Source organism: Gossypium raimondii, chromosome 12, assembly GCF_025698545.1.
Source record: "Gossypium raimondii isolate GPD5lz chromosome 12, ASM2569854v1, whole genome shotgun sequence".
Lineage (NCBI taxonomy): Eukaryota > Viridiplantae > Streptophyta > Magnoliopsida > Malvales > Malvaceae > Gossypium > Gossypium raimondii.
The window spans coordinates 3,929,387-3,953,791 of NC_068576.1; the positions used below are offsets into that span (position 1 = coordinate 3,929,387).

Below are 24,405 nucleotides of genomic sequence, written 5' to 3' on the forward strand. Positions count from 1 at the left end.
GTTGTATTGGTTTAAAGATAGTGAAATTACTCACTGAGCTAGGCTCCAAAGACATACGGAAACTGAACTATGTAAACAATCTTGTGTGTTCCTTGTTTACTTATTTCTCGTAGTGGCAAACAAAATGGCCACTATAGTTAGGCACTTCCATTCAACACATACAGTTCAAGGTAATTAACAACTTTAGGCTCCAACAATTGACATCAGAGCTATCCACTTAACACATTTAATGGGGATTATTAGTGTTGTTAATTACTAGAAATGGAAGAATCTTCGACTACCTATCCCCCTATGTTGGAGAGTGGAAATTATCCCTACAAGAAGGTAAGGATGAAGGTCTACATTATGTTCATCGATGAAAGAGCATGATGCTCTGTGATTACAAGTTGGCAAACCCCCATGGTTGAATCTGTAGCAGCAAAAGTCCTAAATCTGAACTGAAATGGACCGTTGAGGAAGAACGTGTTGCTAATGCCAATTCTAAAACCCTATATGTCATATTTTGTGGTGTTGATCTACAAGAATTTAAGAGGATCTCCAAGTGCACTATGGTGAAAGAAGCTTGGGACATTCTTCAAACAATCCATGAAAGAACCAACACAATCAAGCAATCCAAGATGTAAATGTTGACCACCAAATTTTAGGCCTTGAGAACGCATGGCTCATAAACCATTGGTGAGTTTTATGCTAAACTTTGCGATTTGTCAAATCAATATTTTTCCTTTTAAGAGTATTTCGATACTAAGTTGGTGGGGAAAGTTTTGAGGTCATTGCTTGAGAGGTTCTTAATTAAAGTGATTGTCATAAAAAAGGCTAAAGGCTTGGAAAGCTTGAAGATTGATGAATTGATAGAGTCACTGATGAGCCTAGATGAAGCCAAGCGAAGAAAGATCAAAGATGAAAGAAATATTTCACTGTAAGTAGCAAATGAAGTGTCCACTTCCAACACTATTACGATCAAAGAACTTCAAAAACAGATTGCTTTGCTCACGTAAAACTTCAATAAAGCTTATAAAAAGTAGTAAAGAATGCACGAGAGGTGTTTGATTAAACACTCTCAATATTCTATTACTCTCAAGAATAATGAAACAATGAATACAATGGGGTGAGCACAAATGAGGGGGAGGCTCTCTATTTATAGTTGAGTTCTCCCAAAACTGACGGTCAAAATCAAGTTACATCGACGGGCGAGATTAATCATATCCCTTAAATTATGGGATTTACAAGATATATCATATCAAATCTAATCTAATCTAATCTTTACAAGATATGATTCTTATCAATCTTCTAAGATTAGTTATCAAGATAGCCTATGTTGCCATATCTTCATCATTGGGCCACCCAGGCTTCAATCTGACAGGCTTCTCCAACAGCTTACTGAATCGGTCCGTTCTTATGGGTCAAATGATCCCTATCTAAACAATAAACCTCCATTGAATGCATTTGGTGTGCTGGTCACGGGCTTTGAACTACAGCCCGTGACACAAGGGGGTAAATCCATCATTTGCATTTAGATTTGGAGTTTTAGGCCAAATTTTTGTGCATACGAGCCCGTCCACTCATTTAACACTTACAAGTTTTATAAACAAAAGACAAAAAATTTATTCAAGTGATGTGAAATATCACTTTATTACAACGAGGAGAAGGTTAATGCATCCAATGGCCAGCCAAAAACAATCAAACAACAACGACAACAAACAGTAAAATAGTAGCCCTGGCAGCTCCAAGATCCCCCTAAAACTTAGCACTCAGTAGCTCATTCTTCCCCTTTCTTTGGACAAAAATCCAAAAAGCATCAAGAGTGCACGAGCCTGAATATCAGCCCTATATTGAGCAGTGAGAATCCTCCTCTTTGTGAGATACTTGATCTGCTTATCCAAATACTTAAAATTTCTTCATTGAAATGTTGTAACAGTCTAGCATGCTTAGCTTTAGTTCTACTTGCATTTGAGTCTACATCTTCCTCGGAACACTGACACTGTGTTTTCTTTTCAACCATTTGCTGGAAAACTTAAGCTTAGATTGTGGCGGCTCATGGTTATCATCCTCTCCGAACACACTCTTTTGACTTAACATGATTTGGAAGATCAGTGAAGGAAATGACAACATTTGTCTCTTGTTACTGTATGTTCCACTATCTCATTAAAAATAAGCTGGCCCAAATCGAACGGGATGAAAGAGGCTACCTTGTAAAGCAAAACTGTCATTCTCTTGTTCACGCACATGTTCTGTTTGGAAAAGGAATGGATGGTGGGGTGCAGTAGAATTAGAACCGAAAAGGAAATCGAGGCAAAAAGAAGCAGGGGAGAAGGTTAATACGGTGGATGTTAGCTAGTCAAAGATTTGAGGTTAATTGCTTTATTTTCTAATGGAAATTCAAAGATTTTTGAGGAAAATTATGGGAGCTGGTCTCCTAGGTGAGTAATTTTGAGGTCTTTATAATCCTGTTTTGTGTGAATTTATCCTTTGGTGGGTCTGTTCAGTTTGTTGATGTTCTTTAGGAATGTTTGAGCTATGAGAAGTTTATCCATAATAATCGGCGTTGATATTGATTTGTCCAATTATAAAGTTGATCTGAGAGAGTAAGATGAAAGACATTTAGGAGACCATGATACAACTATATGGTACAGGGAAGATTTCGAGTGGGTTATGGAGCTTGTCTATACTTAAAAATGGAAATTAGATATGGAGTGAATTAGTGCAGCTAAAGGCAAGGGCCCCGTGTATCGTGTTATATTTGTTGATGGTGATCTTTGTGGCTTGCGTTACAGCCATTTATGAATCTATTTGCTCGCTCTATCATGCTTTTAAGGCCTGAATAGTGGTCTTGTTTGGTGTTGTATCTTTTGTTATCTTTCCAATAAATTTCTTAGTTGCCATTCAAATAATAACTCAACCCTAGTCAAATTTTACTTGGAAGTTTCAATCAAACTTAATCTTCAGCTGCAGATTTTATGCCTTATATTTCTTTGTGTCAGATTATGACTTTGAGTAAATAAACAGTACTAATCTTCTTGTCCATTAATATATATATTATTGCTAGTGGTTCATAATTAAAGATTCAGGGTCCTGATTTCAGACTTGTTTAACTTTGAATAAATGATCGGCCCTCAGAAACTGAAGACTATGGCAAGTGTTGGACACCACTTTTTTGGATGGAAAAACGGGGTCGACTTGGGTTTTGACGAAAATGAAAAGAAAAAAAACGGGAGTCGCCACCGATCTTTGTGATGAGGTGTGATCGGGTCACCTTGAAAAATGGTTGTTTTTTAATAAACAATTTAATTTTATTAAAAACAACGAGTTTGGTCCACGAAATTCAGAAAATGGGTCCGGGAGTCGGTTACGTACGAGGAAGGGTTAGCACCCTCGTAACGCTCAAAATTGGTACCTAGTTGATTAGTTAATGTCTTGATGTCGAAAACTGATGATTTGGAAGAATTAAAAAATACGATCCTTATTTTAAAAGAAATTTTATGAAAATTGAGTTGCTTGTTTAGACCTTTTATTTCAAAAAGAGAAAATATCACACCCAATACATTGGGGTACGATATTTTACCCCTTCAGAAATGAGCAAGTCTCAACTCGCATAGAAGAGTTTAAAAGTGTTTGATTGTTTAAGTCATAAAATTTTGTAACCCAATACATTAGGGTACAATTTCTTCAAACATTAAACATCGAATATTATACTTATTTTGAAAAAATTCTCGTCTCGAGGAATCAACGTATCATGACCAATGCATTAGGACACGACGAATTGAATCCTCGATAGTGAGTTTTATTAAAAGAGGAGTAACCTCGATTATTTAGACTCATCGAAGAAAATCAAAACCCAATACGTTAGGGCTCGATTTTTCGATGATCTCAAATATCGATTGCTACTTTTATTTTAAAATTTCCCGTTTTTAATAAATCTGAGTAAAAAATGAATGTAAAACAATAATAATGATGATAATGCAAATAAAACAATACAAGCAAAATAATAATAATAAAAGAATAAATAAGATGGCAAATATATAATAAGAAGAAATCAATAAATAACAAATAAATAAAAAAATAAAACATTTAAGTAAATAATAATGATAATGAGCATGTATATAAATGAATAAATTAACATCAAATGAAACAATAATAATGAATAACCTTATGATATTTATATATAGGTATGTATGTATGCTATAAAATATAAAAGTATACATATGTGTTTGAATTATAAAATATATAAAAATATGAATTTATATGTATATGTAAATTGTATGGAAATATATACATAAAAAGACATATAAGTAAGTGTATGTATTCATAAAAATATGTATATAGAGATATATATATAAAAGAAATTATGAAAATAGAAGTAATAAAAATATATAAATGTAAAAATATGTATTATTTATAAAAATTTGAAATATGTGCGTTTATATATAAAAATGTGTATACATATATATATAAAAAATTTAAGAGCAACTATAATAATAATGGTAATAATAATAATAATAATAATAATAATAATAATAACATAAAATTGCTAAAATATGGGCTAAATCGAAATAAAAAAGAAAATGTATGGCGAAATTGGAAGAAAAATAAAATAAAAGGGACTAAATCACAAAGTGCGCCAAAAGGGAAGGGATCAAATGGGCAAATAACCCAATAGCCTCAAAACGCAGCGCAACAGTGGACCAGATTGAAATAAAATTAAAATTATAGGACTAGACTAAAAATAAAGGGAAATGGCGAAAAGGACCGAATTGCAATACACTTTGAAATTGGAGGGACTGAGCACGCAAATAGCCCATCTACAGAAAACGCGCGGATCCTCCCCCTGGGTCGGGTCACCGCGCGGGTCAGAGACCAAAACGACGCCGTTTTGGTCTCTGAACCCTAAACTCAAAAACGACGCCGTTTTGCAGGGTAGTTAAACCCAAATTTTCTGAAAAAATCACTTCAGCCACCAAAGAAAGAAAAAAAAATTGAAACACAAAAAAAAACTCCCTCCTCCTCTCAATGGTCCGGCCTTTGGGTCATTCCTGCGCCGCCGTTGCGCCACCACGGGCGGTGGCCGGCCTCGCGCAATAGGGGCGTTCTAGACCCGATTTTAGACCCAATCAAAGGCTTGACCCATTTAACCCGAAGGCCAAATGGAAGGGCCCTCCAACTCGACCTTTCGGGGCCGATTTCCTCGACGGACAGACTCCGACGGCGGCGCGATGCAGGTAAAAATACTTCCTTTTCGATTTTTTTTAAGAAAAGAAATCAAAATAAATAAAAAAAAATATGAAAAGTAAAAGAAAAAAAAACAGGTAAAATCACCTTCCAAACTTTTTTGCTTTTGATTTCTGAAAGTGTTGGTAAAAAAGGTAGGGGAAGCCGAACCCCTTACACTGATATTCTTTGGCTTTTTATAGCCCAAAAATTACATGTTTTTCTATTATTTTTCTATTTTTCTTCTGTTGTTTGGTTGCTTTCTTTGTTTTCTTCCTTGCCGGTGATGGCGCAAGTGGAGGGTCGACGTGACTGCGGGCGGCGACGACGTGACCGTGGCGACGTCAGAAGGCCAAGGGTCAGAATGCTAGGGGCGGCGCCTAGGGTTTCAGAGACTGAAACCCTAGGCAGATTTTTAGTTGGGATTGGGCCATTGGGTATTTTGATGGGCTAGGTTTGCTGGGTTTAGGTGGGTTTGGGTCTGATTTTAGGTTAATGGGCCTGGTTTAGTTTGGGTGAGGCCCGGGCTAAATTTGGGCTGTACAGCAAGCTTTCTAAGATTTTTAATTAGTTGGTATGATACTTTATGTGGAACCTTTCTCCTCATAATGTAATGCCAACTAAGTCCTTTAAAAGTGCCTTAAATAAAGGTTTATGGATAGAAGAGAAGGTAGAGGTGAATCCTTAACTTAGCTAATTATGAGTAACTAATTAAAAAACAACCACTTTCAGCAAATAATAAATTAATTGAATGTGTTATAACTAACACCAGAATCGATCGAAGAGACACCTTGTACTGTCCGGATGATTATTCGGTGATTGATTATCCATGTGCCTCGTATCCTCCACGAAAAGAATTGTTCATAAAACCTTAACGCGCTAAGCTCTTGACCTCCTCTACCCGAGTCCCTCTACTTTTCTAACTCTCGACCTTAAAATGGATGAACTGACTTTCTTCGACACCACCCCTCTCTGTCTTCTTTGCTCTCATTGGTACCACACATCAACAAAATGCTAGCTAGATAAATGCTTGCTTTAAACAAGATTCTTCCAAAAGAAATGGGTGTTTGAATAATTAGTTGTTATTAATTATTTGAAGATGCTTCAATTTTAATCCATTATTTGATTATTACATGCTAGAGTTGAATGTAAGGTTTCGACCATCATTATACATAAATGTCTTTGTTTTTAAGATTGTAAGTTATGTTAAAACGAGATTTGGATAGGTGTTGGATGTGATAGTACATTTAAAACAAGTATATTTAAAAATATGAAAAATCTATGAATATATAATATAATAAGGTCTAATCATGAAAACTCATTTATCCATAATTGAAATTCATGGATAGATGTAACCATGGCATGGGTTTATCAAATGAATAAGAATGAACAAAGTCGATTTGACCAAGTCTCTTTTCTCTTTATTCCAAGGCATGGGGCATTGCCTTGGCTTAGTTGCTTTATACTTGCACCAAAGCTTGCCTTTTATTTTAATTATTTTTAATGGAAAGTGGGATTAATTTATTATGCACAAATCATTATCAAAGCTTTGAAAATTTTCCACCCATTTTTGAAAACAATCTTTTTATCCTTTAAATACTTTATCCATTTTTGAAAACAATTTTTCATATGTTTTTATATATTATTTTATTTTTAACGTTAACAAGGTAAACAACAAAATATTAAAATTAATAAAATTTTATTTTAAAAACAAAGTTATTTTTGGAATATGTAACTTTATTTTTCAAGTATTTATTTCATTAAATAAAAAATAATGTATTAATTTTTAATATTTATAGATTAAATTATTGTTATCTATTAAAATTGAATATTTTAAATATTTTTCGTATTAAGTTATATTTCCAAATCGTCAAAATTAATCTTAAGTGGTAAATTCTATTTAAAAATACAAAAGTTGACGGTAAAATTTAATGAAGTTCTAAGATTAGTAGTAAAATTAGGTTAAGTGGAAGTTTACTCATATTTTCGAAATGTAATGACAAATATTAATGAAAATAAAGTATAATGACAAATTTTAATATTTATGATGACAAATTTACCCTTAAAATCATATAAATACATTATATATCCATACTTGCATCATTCGTAATTTAATTACGACTATTACTGTGTTTCTAAGAAAAAAGATACAAGAGATCATCCAAGTAGAAAAATGACAAAAACATGAAATATGCAAAAACATATTATGACTCTCTGGACGGTGTTTGTGGTGCGATGGAATTTTTTACTTTGTAGCTATATTTATTAATTTTATCGTCACTGTTATTTTTAATCTTACCGGAGGTAAACACACCGACCATCCAAAGGCACCCTATATCTCCATATTGTATATTTTTTATGCCCTTTTCTGTCTTTAAATGATGAAATAAATAAATCTTTAACCCTTAACTTTGTGATTAATTATGTACAAATCAAATAAAATTATGTGTTATTTGATAAATTGAAAAATTAAGTACTAAAAAAATTTTAATGTTGACTTTTAGTACTGAATTTTGTAAGTATTAAATTTATTTTATAAAATTATTTGGTATAATGGTAAAAAATAAGTATTGAATATATTATGTTGTTTGATAAAAGAAAATATTGATTTTGAAAATTAATTATTTTGTAAATTTAGTCTTATTAATATAATATTTTAAATTATTTTGGATAGTTTTGGATAAATATAACAAATTGAATATTTTATTTTTCAATAAAAATAGATCATTTATCTTAAATATGATTTGTTATATGATAAGTGCTAAAAATAACATGTTTTAACCTCATTCTTAATGCATTTTTGGGTGATTATTCGATGTTAATTGTGAACTTTATGCTCCTAATAGTTAAAATTCATGTTTTGATGTTTAATAGAGCACTTGGAAGCAAAAAGAGCGAAAAACGAGTGAAAGTCGAATCATCAGAGCAAGCTACAGGAGCCACACGAGCTGAACTATTCCACACGGGTGTGTGATAGATTGTGTCGATTTCACGAAATTGTGCTTTGCATAGCAAAAAATCACGATTTTTAGGTTTTTCAGGTATTCTAAGACATATATATGACAAAAATAATAATATAGGAGAGAGTCATCAAAGAATATTCAAGAAAACAACTCGAAAAACACCATTGAAGATTCTCATTTGATTTCTTAGAAAGTTATTATTAGTTTCTTTAGTTCTTTCAGTTATATTGTCTTGGATGTTTTTATTTTTAAGTATGAACTAATTTTCTAAATACTTAAGGAGATGAACCCTATGATAGATTCTGTCATTTGATTTTTATTTTACGCAATAAATATTTAGTTTCTTGTTCTCAATTATGTGTGCTTAATTCTTGGTTTAATATTTCTAAAGTATTGATCCATGTTTGACGTGCTTAAATCAGTGGTTGAATAGACTCTGTTTAAGAGTAGATTTTGCGTAATTGAGTGGAGTTGCATGCAATCCTAGAAATATGACGACATAAATTTACCAAATTAGAATCAAATCTAGTAAGGGGTCTATAACACGAGTTAATATGATAATAGAGGTTTTAATTTGAAAGAAATTTCAATTAATCAACCTAGAGTCAATTGCTCTTATACTCGAAAGAGACATTTATATAATTTAGGGATTTCTACGGATCAAGATACTAGTAAAGAAATTGCATAATTTAGATTGACAATGACAGATAAAATCTATGTGAATTCTATCATTGGTATTGTTTTACTTCTTGGTTATTAATCGATTATTCTCCTATTTTGTTCTTTGTCTTGTCCTTTAGTTAATTAATTTAGTTAATTTCAGTTTTAATCAATCACTCAAATTATTCGGTTAAATAATAGAAAGACAATAATTACTAGTGCTTATAGTCCTCTTGGAAACAATATCTTTGCTCACCATAGCTATACTATTAATTGATAGGTGCATTTGTTTTATTTAAATTTTAATTAGTTTCGTGGACATAATTAAAAATAATAAATAAACTTAAAATTTCAACATTAGGGTCTTGTTTTATAAAACATTGAAAAAATAAATCAATTTAAAATTAATACTTTCAACAATTTAATTTAATTTTTTACATATGTTTGGTAACCCAACATAAAACAACCTAATAAATTTTTTAGGGTGGAAAATAATAAGTAATAAGAGTTACATATTTCTAATTAATTCAATTTCATTTTATTTATACGAAATGTTGGGTGCAACGATAAGATGCATTGTATTTTCAAGGGTAAACATATGTTTGCATTTTGGAGACGACTATGAACCTCGAAAATGGACCATAAAAGGAGATGGAGAATACAAAAAATATATTTTACTTTTTTAACATTGTACTATCCTATGAAAGGCTTTACATTTAAAATATAGTTTTATTTAGAATAAGGTGAAATGTTTAAAATTAAAAATAAATTGTAGTATAATTTTTTCATAATTTAAAATCTATATTTATCAAACAATTTAATTATATCTAATACTTAATTTTAAGTAATATATTAAATAGATTTTTAAGTTTATTAGACAATACTTTAAGTGATAAGTAACTATCCACTTATTTGTCTGATTTTATATTTTTTTAAAATAACTTTTATTAATTAAAAAATTAATATTATTATCAAATAAAAATTTTCAATAATTTCTCAAACAAATACATATTTAATTGCAAAAGAAAATGTAATTAAAAAAAGGGTAATTTAGTATTTCACTTTTTGTTAGTTGAGCACTGATAAGGAGCAATCATAAAGCTTGAAACCAATGAGAAATGTTGCTGCCCATAATTCACAATCCATAAATACCTCCTTGAAGTCCATGTTTCTCCAATAAGGCTAATGCTTTGATAAAGATTAATAAAAACTGAATTAAAATAAAAATGATTTACTTTTACATACATAAATTAAGAATTAATGCTAACTAACATTTACAGCACTAATCACATTTAATCAAACAAAAATGAAATATTTTAAAAGAATCAAGATTTAGTTTTATTCACAACCAAATTTGTTATATTTTCATGCTTATTTTAAAAGATTTTTATATTTGATGAATCGGTAGTGTATAGATACATTATCAATAGACCTTTTATGGGTTAGATTATTCACTTAAGCTTAAAGGTCTATGGACATTCAATGCTTGAGCCTAATCCATCCTAACCCGTTTTATACTTTTGAATTTGTTATTTCTATATATTACACAATTTATATCATATAAAACTAATGCAATATAATGTAAACATTAAAAAATATGTTGAGTTGTCTAAATTTAAAATTTTAATAAAAAATCATCTAAAAATACTAAATATTAAATTAATAATAATACAGGTGAGCTTAAAATGAACTTGATATTTAGGGTTGGATCAAATTTAGACAAACATAAAGTACCCAATATCATACATAGACTCAACCGACCTATGAACACCAAAATAATAACACGTCATTGAATACATTAGTGCTGGAACAAATATAAACTCTTATTTAAATTTAGTTTATTTTATTATACTAGCAATATTGTTATTTTTATTTAAAATTATAATCTAATTTAATTATTATTCAATAATTATTTCTCATTTTATTGTGAAAAACAGATACCAAACTCTTTTTTTTATATATTTTCATTTTCAAAATAAAATTTCATTTTATTTAACAAATGTTTTCAATTTTCTAAAATTAAAAATATTATCTTCAAAGTAGCATAATTCCTTAATTTAGGTTTATCCTTCTTTATTTTTAAAAGATTAGGAAACTCCTATTTTAAAAGAACAATCTTTCAATGTACAAATTAATATCAATGGTGTGTTGCTTCCACTCTCTTGCCTATTTTGCAAGTAAAAGGAAGTCACAAACTTCAAAGAGAAGACCTAATATTATTCATCGTTTAAATTTCCCACATGGTTATATATCTTTTTAAGATATATTTAGTAAAATGAAAAGGAAATAACTAAATCTGATCATGGATCGGGTCATTCGTTAGACTCAAAAGCCCGTTTGAAAAGTGAGAGGTTTTGAGCAAAATAATAGGCTTGAAAAATGAACTTGGGCAAAAAATAAGGATCATTTTCTAAACGAGCTGGGCCTCGAGTAAGATTTTTTTTTACTTAGAATTTGCTTAAAATTTTTCCCCTATTGTCGTTTGGTGTTGTTTTGCTATCATTTTGCTATTATATTACTACTATTTTTTTATTATTGTTTGGATATCATATAACTCTTGCTTTATTGTTAATTTTGCTACTATTTTTAAGGTGTTTGCTTGTTATGCTGCAACTATCTTAGTGTTATTTAAGTATAAAGATTTTTTTAATGTATTTTCAATTTATTGAGAAAAATTATTTTAATATTTTTAGTGTATTTGATGTCTTATATTTTTTAATTTTGTTTTTATATATAAATAATATTAAAAAATTTAATACGGGCGGGCCAAGCTGAGGCTCAGGCTTAGCATTTTTTATTTGAGTTGGGCTCGAGAAAAATTTTAGGCCTATTTTCGAGCTGAGCCCAGACCTAGAAAACGAATCTAAAATTTTGCATTGGTCGGGCCCGAACCTAGCCCATGATCAGTTGTAGAAATAAATGAACATCTGAAAATTTTTTTATCCCAACATATGATGCAACTAGACTTGATCATAGGTCGGGCCACTTGTTCAGGCCCAAAAGCCAGCTCAAAAAGTGGGAGGGTTTGGGAAAAAAATGTAAGACTAAAAAATGGGTTTAAGACAAAAGATAAGACTTGTTTTCTAACTGGGTGGAGCCTCAAGTAAGATTTTTTTGTTCGAGTCTAGCTTGAATTTGCCTAATTTTTTCCCACTATTGTTTTGCTGTCATTTTGCTATTATATTGTTACTATCTTCTTGTTATTATTTGGATATTGTAGAACTATTGTTTTATTGTTAATTTTGTTCCTATTTTAGAAATATTTGCTTGCTATGTTGCAACTATATTAGTGTTATTTAAGTATAAAGATTTTTTTAATGTATTTTCATTTTTTTAGGAAATATTTATTTTAATATTTTAGTGTATTTGATATATTATATTTATTAAATTTATTTTTATATATAAAAATAATATTAAAAAATTTTAATAGGGGTAGACTGGGCCAGGCTCGGGTTTAGCATTTTTATCTAGATAGGGCTTGAATAAAATTTTAGTTTCATTTTTTGGGCTGGGCTGAACCTAGAAAACAGACCTAAAATTTTGTATCGATCTGACCTGAACCCGACCCGGCCAGATGTAACAAATTAATTGTTTATTTTATAAAAGTTTGATTATTTTTGTAGAGTAAGGGCCAGTTCTTCATTGCTTTTGAAAAGTGTTGTGGAAAAGTGATTTTGAGAAGTGCTTTTGAAAAGTTTGGTTTAAAATTTGAGTGTTTAGCATTGCTGTCAAAAAGTACTTTTGAGAAATAAAATGTCCATTTTAGACATGTTGTTATCAAGTAACAAATATGTATTTAAATAATATTTAAATTAGTTAATATTATTATATTTTAGTAATAATATAAAAATATTATAACTTGTTGTTAATATTTTAATAAATAAAATATAAATTGTAAATATTTTTAATTAATAAATATTAATTATTTATAAAATTTAATTAGAATATATAAACTATATTTTAAATATTTAAATATAACCATTAAATATTTGTAATTAATATTTTAAAAAATATTTTTTTATTTTTAATTAATGATTTTAACACAATTGTAATTAAGCACCAAGAAAAAAAGAAAAATATTATGTTATTGGAGGGGTGAAAAAGTAATTAAGCACTAAAAGTGCTTTTGGGAGAGGATAAGTTAAAATTTTTAGCTTCTCATTTTCAGCTCCTTTTCAGAACTTTTCAGAAGTGCACTTCTGAAAAGCTAGAAATTTCAGCCAAAAGCAGCTTGTTCTTCACCGCTTTTATTTCAAAAGTACTTTTGGAGTCAGAAGTACTTTTTTTAAGCAATGAAGAACCCTAAGTTTCATTATCATTATTGTATCTAAAATTAAAAATTACCAATAAAATAAAAAGCTAATTAGTTGAAAATTGAAACAAAACAAATACGGAATAAAATAAAATTTTAATGAATTAAAATGGAGAATTGATTAAAGCCTAACTAAACTCTCATTAATTTATGATAATAGGTGATCACATGGCTATGGCACCAACTGAAATGACAGACACAATCTCGTAATTATCTCCACTACCAGGGGCAGTTTCTTTAACCCTTAACCTTAAAATACTTCATTCCAGCCTAAATTCAACGCAAAAATTGGAAAAAGTTCCCACGCTCTGGTTTCACTTTTTCTTCTGTCACTTTTCTTGGGAAAATAATGTCTCATTCGATGGGAAAGTGCCAGAAAATTCGTCGAATTGTCCGCATCCGACAAATGCTGAAGCAGTGGCGAAGAAAAGCCAGCATAACGGCCAGCAACAACACCATCGGCAACAACAACAACAACGGAGATGCGCCGTCCGATGTTCCTGCTGGACACGTGGCTGTCTGTGTGGGCACAAGTCTCAGGAGATTTATCGTACGCGCGACGTACCTAAACCACCCAGTCTTCAAAAAACTCCTCGTACAAACCGAAGAAGAGTATGGTTTCAAAAACATGGGACCATTAATCATCCCATGCGACGAGTCGTTCTTCGAAGAGATTCTCCGAGTCGTATCCCGATCTGATGCTTCATCAAACTCGGGTCCTTTCTCTACTTTCAAAGATCTTCAGAGATGCTGCCACGTGGGCATGAAGGATAAACTGGGGTTTTTCAACGAGTCTCGACCGTTGCTTCATGGGGTATCCGACAAATCCGTTTACTGATAGTATGAAGACCTGACAGCTATATTATGATTTCCTTGAGTGATTAATGGGTAATTTCTAAGTAAGCTTTTCTAACGAATGGGCAAAAGAGAAAAAGGAGAGTAAGCTTCTCTAACGCCATAATTATAGAGTTTAATTATGGAGATGGCGAAAAGGTTTGTTTTTGTCTTCTTACTTTTTTACCGCGTCATCCCCAACCCTAGTGCAGTAGTATAAATATAATGGTTTTCAGTTTTATATGGGTGTGATTATATCTCCATAACTTACTGAAACCCTATGAAATCTTGTATAACATTTGCATCTGAAATAATATAAATGTGAAGTTCTCTATTTCATCTTTTGATATTTACTTCATAACAGGAGGATGCTCTAATCAAGGATTTCCCAAAACTATAGTATTGGTAGTGGTAGTGGTAGTGGTAGTGGTTCATAAATAACGATTCAGGGTCCTGATTTTAAAATGGTTGAACTGATCGGCCCTCAGAAACTGAAGACTATGGCAAGCTTTCTAAGAATTTCAAGTACTTGGATGTGGAACCGTTGTCTTTATAAAGTAATGCCAACTAAGTACTTTAAAAGTGGCATAGGCATAAATAAAGGTTTGTAGAGGTGAATCCATAACTTAAAAAACAACCAACTTTAGCACATAATAAATTAATTAAATGCTGATTCTTCCAAAAGAAATGGGTGTTGGATAATTAGTTGTTATCAATTATTTTAAGAAATATATATACAGTTGAATGCAAGGTTTCATCATTATAATGTTGTATGTGATAATACATTCAAAATAGGTATATTTCAAATTTTTAAAAAAATATATATTTAAAAATTATATTCATATTGTGGATTCAGTCTTAACTTTAAACCTAATATACATATTCATATAACTCATTTATCCATAATTGAAATTCATGGATAGATGTAACCATGGCATGGGTTTATCAAATGAATAAGAATGAACAAAGTCGATTTGACCAAGTCTCTTTTCTCTTTATTCCAAGGCATGGGGCATTGCCTTGGCTTAGTTGCTTTATACTTGCACCAAAGCTTGCCTTCTATTTTAATTATTTTTAATGGAAAGTGGGATTAATTTATTATGCACAAATCATTATCAAAGCTTTGAAAATTTTCCTTTCTCAAAAATCTCGTTTTAGCAAACCCATTTTTTAAAATTACTTTTTTATCCTTTAAATACTTTATGTATTTTTATATCTTTAATATAAATAAGGTTAATGTGCTAATTTATCAGCATACTTTAGGTGTTAATTGAAATTTGTCACTACCTTTTACTTCACTGATATTTGTCATTACACGTATGAATTCTTCCCCAGTGCTCCAAAGAGAAGACGAACGTGTCTGATTTCAATTTCTTTAGATTCACTCTCAATCTTGGATGTATGAGAAGACCAAGAGGCCAAATATCCCTTACTCCACTCTCTCCAAAACTCACTATTGATCCCTCTTCCAAATAAGAATATGCTCTACTACTGCTTGCACCAATAGGTATTTGCTCTTTGCAAAGAAACACTTCATCTGAATATCAGAATATAGATGAAAGAAGTTTTGAGAAACAAGGTATTGATGTTATCCTTGAAAACAATGACCTACAACCTTTTGCTTTTGTAAAACCATATGTCAAGGACGTGGTTTATGAGTTCAATGTTAATCTTCTCAAGTCTGTCAATAAGTCTTCGAGCGAGCTTTTCCACAAGGCCTATGATCAAGTAAGATGGTATAATTTTGGCCCTGCACAAATTAGGGAGTTGCTGCTTCATCCATACTCCATTCATGTTGAGTTGGATGAATTTTATTAGGGGTGAGCATTTAATCGAATTGAGTTAACTCGAGTGAAAAAATTTCAAGTTCACGAGTCTCATTTTATCATCCTAGTTCGATGAATTTCTTCCGAATCGAGTCAAGTGAAATGAAATTCGAGTTGAATCGAGTGAAATTGTTCGAGTTAAATTAAAAAAAATTAAACATGTCAAAATAAAATCTTGTTACACTATAACTAATTCCATGTTAGAGCATTTAGATTTGAAACCATATATATCTGAAAACTCTTTCAAAGCAAAATAAGAGAAAAAATAAGATACTTTAGTACGATCAACTTGAATAATTAATTTACTTATTTAGGTCCCACAATTATTATTTTAGATAAAAATTTAACTTTTTTTATATATTCTTTATAATTTATTTAGAATTTAGAATTTTTATATTTTTAAAATATAAATTTGGAATTTTATAAATATTTTGAATTTTTAAAATTATTTTAAATTTTTATTTAGAGAGACCATTTTGCTCATTTTCAAAATTGACAGGACAAAAGAGGTATTTACACTAATATGTTATTTGAGTTATTCGAATTGTAAAATTCAACTCAACTCAAACTCAAAACTCGAATTACTTATTTGAGTTTACTTGAAAAAACCAAATAGCTCAAATAACTCAATTCGATTAACTCGAAATTCAAAATTTTTTTTGAGTCAAATCAAATTTTGTTCACCCCTAAATCTTAAGATACAATGGCCAAAACCATCACCAATGGAGTTTACCTTACTCGGCCCCAAGTAACCGAGATTCAAGCCTTCAGTCTAGAGCTCGCATATGTTGGCCTATTTGCCATTGCAACCAAAAATTGGATTCCTAACAGCCAAAGTAATACAATTAGAAAGAAGATGGCTACTCTACATAGGAAGATCTACGATGTGATTCAATTTGACCTAAAAGAGCTCATTTTTCAGGAGATCATCAAATGTGTTGGTCGTGTCTACTTTAGGCTATGTCTTCCTTTTTGTTCTCTTATTTATAATCAAAATCCTTAAATTTTCTTAGCAACTAAAAAACATGAAACGAAGCTTGTAGAGTTGAAATTTTCATACAAGTGGCTTGAAGGGAAACACCAAGCTGCACTCCCTAAAGTTGTTCTAAATGCTATGGCTTACCTTGCTAAAGTAGTACCAGTTGGAGTTGGCACTAGAGAAGGCATTTCATCCTAAATCTTAGCCTTTGAACAAAGGATCCAACAATATCTTGACACTGAGATTGCCTCCCAAGAAAATGCCATTCAAAAACTTCAGGCCAATGTTCATCACACCAAAGCATTGAGGAATAAACTCTTAGCCAAGTTGCTTCAGTAGGGATTTGTCAAATCTCTTGAACAAAAAGGGGGAGTGTAATAGCTCAATTTTTAGTGATGACAGAACAGTAGTTTCGGGACCACAAATTTCCATCGTGTTGACTCGTAAATATTATTTTTAGAATATTTATGGAGTCATTAGAGTCGTATTAAAATTTAGTTATGAAATTTTAACGTTTAGATAGTTAATTAAAGAAAAAAGAGAATAACTTGTAAAAGGTGAAAAACATAGTAATTAAAGCATTTAGGTGATCAAATGGCTTAATTAGTAACTGAGGGAGGATCTATGTGGTAATTAAGCTTTAATTAATGTAGTGGGACGACAAATTGAATTAAAAATGATAGAATATTAGATGTTAATGGCATAATGGTAAATAAATTAAATTTAAACAAAACAAATTGAAAAAAATAGATGTTTCCTATTATTTTTTCTCTTCTTCTTGTCGAAACCACCATCGGAGGTAGCTTCAAGCTTCGGTTTCTTTATCCTTGTGCATGTGATCTCAATTCCCACCTATTTCTTGTAATTTTTATGTTTTTGATATCATTACAACTAGGTCCAGATAGCTTGTACCTTCGTTTTTGAATCTGTTAAAAATTTTAGAAGTTTCTATTGTTGAATCTTGAATATTTTTTATGATAATTATGTATTTTAAGCTTTTATTGTATCTAAGTTCTGAATTGAATTTTTACAATTCACCAGTTGAGATTGTGGATGACAGGGAACACATAGGTTGTATTAATATTATTTGATTTGTTGTACTTACTTCGGTAAGATTTATCATTTTAGCACATTAAACTTTTTTAGCACATTGAACTTACTAAGCTTCAATGAGCTTACTAGTGTTATTTTATGTTTTTATAGATACTTTGAAGGTTGGACAATCGGATCGGCACTCAAGTCACACTATCCACCCATTTTTGGTAGTTTATGGAATGTTCATTTTGGATTATATGGCATGTAATAGGCTTGTTTATCGTTACTATTTATTTGATATGTAAAATGTTAAAATATGATCTTAAGTGTAAATAGTCAATTTATATGATATATGTGAATGTGGTATGATGTTTAATTGCTAGTTCATGGTAAGTGTGATTGAAATGTTGTGATTGAGGTGCTTATGTTTGGCATATTGGTTGAATGTTAGATGGTGTGATTTAAAATACTTTGAATGATAGTTCTTTTTGTTGTAAATTGTATATACTTACGGTATCAATGAGGATACATTGGTTAGGCACTTAAGGTGGTTGATTTAACATGTTTTTAGTTTGTTTAATGTCACTTTGAATAGGTCTTTTGGCTGGTAATTGAATTACATAGAGTCCAAGTAAGCTTGAACTGGTAAACTTGTTTTTTAAGGTTCATTTTGAGTCCACATGGCTTGAGACATGCGCGTGTGACTCAGCTGTATGAGACACACGACCTGACGACACGGCCGTGTGTCATCTGATGAGTTTTTTAGGGTACAAGTCAGTGAGTTACATGGCCTGACACATGTGTGCGTGGGGCAACTCAAAGAGTTACCCGGCTTGGCACACAAGCATGTGACACGGCCATGTGACCCTTGTTTTACAAATTTTGTATATTTTTACTAAATTTTCCAAATCGTTTCAAATTTTTCCCAATTTGATTCTAGGTTATTTTTAGAGCCTCTAGGGCTCAATTTAGGGACGTTATGCATGAGTGTGAATGGTTTGTGATGTGATTACTATATTGATTGATAAAATGTTTCTGATTATTTAGTAATACTCCGTAACCCTAATCTGACGACAAAGACGGATTAGGGGTGTTACAGGGAGTGGTATTAAGAGTTGGCACTGCTGCAATGACTTAGTATGATGGTTTTTGGTGCCAAAATCGCTATAAATTTGGGGTTCTAGTTATCACCAAGTGATGAAATAATTTAGTATGATGATTCTTTATTGTCACAATCACCACAAACGTGAGGTTGCAACTCTTATATATCAAGGATTTTACAAGCCATCGATTTTAGAAGTTATTTGCTGAACGAACTTGGTTTTATTTTAATGTTTTTTGGGTTGTTATTTTGAAGACTCTGAACTTTGCTTCTGTTTACTTTGGTTAACATTTTGTGAACCTTTATCCTAATTATTTAACGATGATATAAACTCTGATACTTTGATTATTAATGATATCCTTATTACTTATGCATTAGTGATTAATTTGTTTAATTATGTTATTAGTTGAGTGTGATGGGTTAAAGAGGAGTTACTTAGGTAGAGTATTTGTTTATATTGTTAAATATGCTCTCCTATTATGGTTTTGTTCAAAAATTTACCAAAGAGATATTTTTTAGGCATTTTTTGTGTAATGCCTTAACCAATGCATGAACCAGTGCCAATTGTTAGTAACAGTCTACTTAGAAAACTTGTCATGTTTAAGGTAGAAAATTTTGGCAACAAAAATAATTGGGTTGTGATTCCTGTTGTTACTTCGGACAACTGCCAACCCATCTTTAATATCCAAACTACATATAGTAACATATCTCGAAGATTGGTTTGAATCCGGATCGAAGCAATCAACTTCCTAAGTTTGGTAGATCAAATGGAATCGAGCTAAACTAGGAAGTATATCATAAATATTCAAGACTTATCCTAAGCTACTTGAAGATATTTTTCAAGCATATTATCCTACTTATTTCAAGTGAAGATTGATTGTAAAAGAGATAGTATGTTAGCAAGTCTCATTTACTTATATATTGAGGAGACTTGTATAAGTTATGTATTAAATATAGAGAACACTTTATCTTGTTCATTGAGGATTGTGTATTTGAATCAATTTGTGAAATAATCAAGTTTATAACTTGGTCAGTGTCCTAAGTTTTCTAGAGGGAAACATAGAATGGAGATACCAATGTATTAGGTACAAAGGTGAGAAGTTTAAACTGGAGAGTGTTAGAGCTTGGAAACTCTTGTTATACAAGGTGCTAAGATAGTGAATATTCCCTCTGGGTAAGGCCTCGTATATTTAAGGAAACTGAACTACGTAAACATACATATGTTTTTTATTTTTCTGTATTTTTCGTTGTTTGTGCCTTAAGCAATTGAAATTGCTCTAAACACTATTACTTGTTTTTTGCATACACATATCGACTTTGGGCTCAATATAAACCAACCCAAATCAGATTTGATGTCAACAAATCTTACCTCCTATAATGTGTCATTGAACCCATCTAAAACTATTCTTAGCTTTCGATATCCTCCTTGATTCTTACAATTAGCCAAGATTTTTTTAAATTATGTAACACCCCTCACTCAACTCGGTTGCCGGGCCCGAGCTATAGGATGTGGCAATCGTTGTTGAACCAATTGCGATCAATTTACAATTAAATTATACAATTGATATGATAAAGTTAATCACATATACATTCCTAAATCATACTAAATTAATTCTATATTTTATTTATGTATGCACCTAATAACATACATCAAATCCATCATCAATTAGGGTCATATAAACATTTCAATTAAGACACCATCACATGTTACACATTTATCAAACTCTGATAATTAAAATTTGCATATACTTTTATACATATGCATATCAACCATATATATATTACTACTAGGATATAAGATATAACATCATTCGATTACCACAAAACCTAACCTATCAGGTACATGCCAAATATAAGTAATGATGAAAGCTAACAAACAAGGTTGAGATCGGGATTGTGGATTGGATACTGAGGTCGATGCTTTGAAATCTTGAATTAGATCTAACCTGCGTACGAAGAAAAAAATCGTACACGAGTAAAGCACTCAGTGGTATTTCTATAATTTAAGTAGGTAATATTAGTATTAACAATTCTACCCTGCGTAAACGTGTATATCTATATGCACATATCTACCTTATACTTATAACTTGAAATTACCAAGCGTTACATTCTCAATATAAACATGTTATATATACCAAAACTAACACCAATTTATCCTAATTCAATATAATCTAAAGAGACAATTCATTATACTTATAATAATAACATTTTAAATATATCAATATTAGAACATGCCCTTATCAGTCCTATTTCTGATTTACCACTTCTAGTATCACCTAATTCATTCATTTCAATTAATATAAAATCATTTTGCATCAATTAAGCTTTTTCGAGACTTAATCGAGCTTATGAAAGCTTGACTGCTTAACCGAGCATGAAATAGGACCAAATTGTAAAGTTTTCAGAGTTTTATACTAGGTGTCGATACCCTTTCTAGGTACTAATACCATTTTAAGTGTCGATGTTTCATAAAATCAAATTGAATCAAGAGGTATCGATACTAGGCTAGAAGTATCGATACCTTACTATATTATCCATACTATTTTAACATTCTGTTTTACAAAAGTTTAAAACAAGATTTCAATAGTGTCGATACCTTTCTAAAGTATTGGTACTCTAACATTAATTATCGATACTTTATTCTAGTATCGATACCATTTTGGCATTTGGTGTTTGAAAAATTGATTTAAAAACACATTGTACCGATACCTTATCTAAGGTATCAATACCTTATTGCAAAATATGTCAAAATTCTGCATTTTTTTTGTCTCTTTTACATGTTCAAACTTAAAGGAAATCAAAGGTCTCGTAAGTCACATAACAAAATGCAATAGCTTGTTTTAAGTGAAATCGGAATAGTGGTTTTGAGACCACAAATCTGAATCCATAAAAAAATATTTTAAAATTATTTTATGGTCTATCGTGTAATAAGAATATCGTATAAAAAATTTGTTTAGAAATTTTTACCAATTACATGATTAATTGATAAAGGACCAAATTGCATAAAATGCAAAAGTTGAATTCTAGAAGCTAAAAGGATTAAATACCTATGGAAATCAAAATTGGACGTCCTTATATGGAAAATAGACAATTAAGAGGAGTTAGCAGATAAGTTTGATGATTCATCCATGGAAAATTAGAAAAAAAAGGATAAAATTGGAAAAATGAAAATAAAGATGATAAATAATAAAATAAAGAAAATATCATCATTTTATCATCCTTTTCCCAAATAAAATATGGAAACCCTAGCCATGGAGAATGGAAGAAAGAGAGTTTATTTGGCCTAATTAGGTGAGTATTCAAGTCCGTTTTTAGTAATTTTATATTTTCGAGATCATAATAGCTTAATTTAGCTAATTTGGGGATTAATTTGAAAATTTATTAAAGTAATAGAGTTTTTCCATATATGAATATGCATGAATTATGAAATTTATGGTAGAAAATGAAAGGTTGTTGATAGATAAATAACTTTTGTAAAGTGAATTTTTATAAAATTGTGATTTAGGGACTAAATTGTAAAGATGTAAAATTTATAGAAAAATTTAAATTTTTTGAAATACATGGGCTGTAAATGTTATATGTAAAAATCGACTAGGCTTGGAATAAGGATTAAATTGCATGAATTTCATTTTCCGAGCCTAATGACAAAATCGTCATTAACTAAAAGTATAGGGGAAAAATGGTAATTTTTCCTAAGATGTGAATTAAATTGAATAGAATATGAATTTTATTAAATTGAGTTAAATTTACTCATATATATCTGGATAGATCAAATACGGAGCTAGATCGAGGTAAATAAAAAGTAACGGTTTAGTAGCATACAAGTTCACGAACATTGTCGAGGTAAGTTCGTGTAACTAAATTGAGAATTTATATGTGTTAAATTGAATTGTATGTATGTGATTGTATTATTGTCATGTATATGAAAGTATTCATATATCCGACAATGATCGATAAGTATAAAGTCCCGTTTGAATAGATGAAGTTCGATTGGATACAGGATTTCCCTTATTGGTTGTGGTCCTGCATATGTTGCGAACACACCACAGCTCGAAAAAATGTCCCGTTAATTGCCCTCTCGAGCTTCCCGTTAATAGCTATTTGGAGCATCTCGATCGGTTGTGATCCTGTATGTGTTGTGTGCACACCGCAACTCCTATGAGCATCCCGATATATGGCTCTTCATGAGTTTTTCGATTAAAGGCTCTTTGTGAGCTTCTTGATTAATGGCTCTTCAGAGCTTCCCGATATGGCTCGCTTGAACTTCCCACTATATGGCTATCTGGAGCTTCCCGTTAATGGCTCTTCAGAGCTACCTGTTATTAGCTCGCATGAGCTTCTCGATTATGGCTCTTATGAGCTTCCTATTATACAGCTCGGATAAGCTTCCCGTTATATGGCTCGAGAGAGGGCTTCCCATTTATGTGCTCTAATGAGCACCCCCGAATATGAATCGATAGACTTCATATTCGTACACTTCATGTGTACTACCCTTGTCTCCATTGATATTTTAAATGATTCAACTGGTAAAGTTCCGATATGAGATGATATGAATTCAAGATGAATTACTATGAGATAACTTGAAGTACAATGATATGATATGATATGATATGATATGATATGATATGATATGATATGATATGATATGATATGATATGTACATGTTCATGAATATTTGAAGTAATAAATACATGTATGTGGAAATTGAATATTGATGAGCTCATTCATGTTCTTGGTATTTATGTGAATTACTTGACTAACATGCTTGATGAGGATATGTGCTAGGCAATTGACCAAATTGGTTTGAGCATGTTTATTTGCTCACCTTACATATGAATTTAATTGGTAAGTTAAATTCATGTTATACGAACTTACTAAGCATTAAATGCTTACTCTGTTTTATAGTACTCGGAGGCTCGTAAAGGTTAGAAGCTGGTCGGAGCTACATCACACTATCTTTCAGACTCTTCGGTATAAATATAGCAAACTAACTTTGGTTGTATTGGCATGTATAGGCTAAATATGACCAATAATGACTATGTAAATGTTTGGTTGTAACTAGCTATTGGAATGACTTGTGATTGACATATTTTGATGAGTTTATATATGGTCTTAATGTGTTTGATGAGTCTTGAAATGGATAAATGATGGAAATTATATAGGTATGTTGATAAATGGGTTGAGATGATATGATTAATAAAATACATATATGTGTTATGTGATCAATTAGGTAAGATAAAAGAATGGACATATAGGGGAATATTGACATGAATTAAATTTGAATTTGGCTTGATTTGAATGGTTGGTAATGCTTTGTGAATGTGATAAAGTGTGAATGTAGGTGGAAAACAAATTGGGTGAGGAATAAGGCTTCGAAATGACCTTATTTTGTCCACACGGGCAGAGACACGAGCATGTGTCTTAGCCGTGTGTGACACACGGCCTAGCATATGGTCGTGTGTCTTAGCCGTGTGTCCCTTGCATCTTAAAAT

The 24,405-nt window shown here is 31.0% G+C and overlaps 1 protein-coding gene and 1 long non-coding RNA gene across 2 annotated transcripts; both read left to right on the forward strand.

Moving 5' to 3' along the window:
- The first annotated feature begins 4,937 nt into the window (after positions 1-4,937).
- Positions 4,938-8,519, forward strand: LOC128035294 (uncharacterized). The gene is made up of 2 exons (XR_008191658.1): positions 4,938-5,213; positions 8,077-8,519. It is a non-coding gene; the product is annotated as an uncharacterized LOC128035294 (long non-coding RNA).
- Positions 8,520-13,401: 4,882 nt separating this feature from the next.
- On the forward strand, positions 13,402-14,305 carry LOC105762898 (auxin-responsive protein SAUR50). Its single transcript, XM_012580861.2, has one exon. The coding sequence runs from the start codon at positions 13,487-13,489 to the stop codon at positions 13,973-13,975; it is 489 nt and encodes a 162-aa protein (XP_012436315.1). The 5' UTR covers positions 13,402-13,486; the 3' UTR covers positions 13,976-14,305.
- Positions 14,306-24,405: the final 10,100 nt, after the last annotated feature.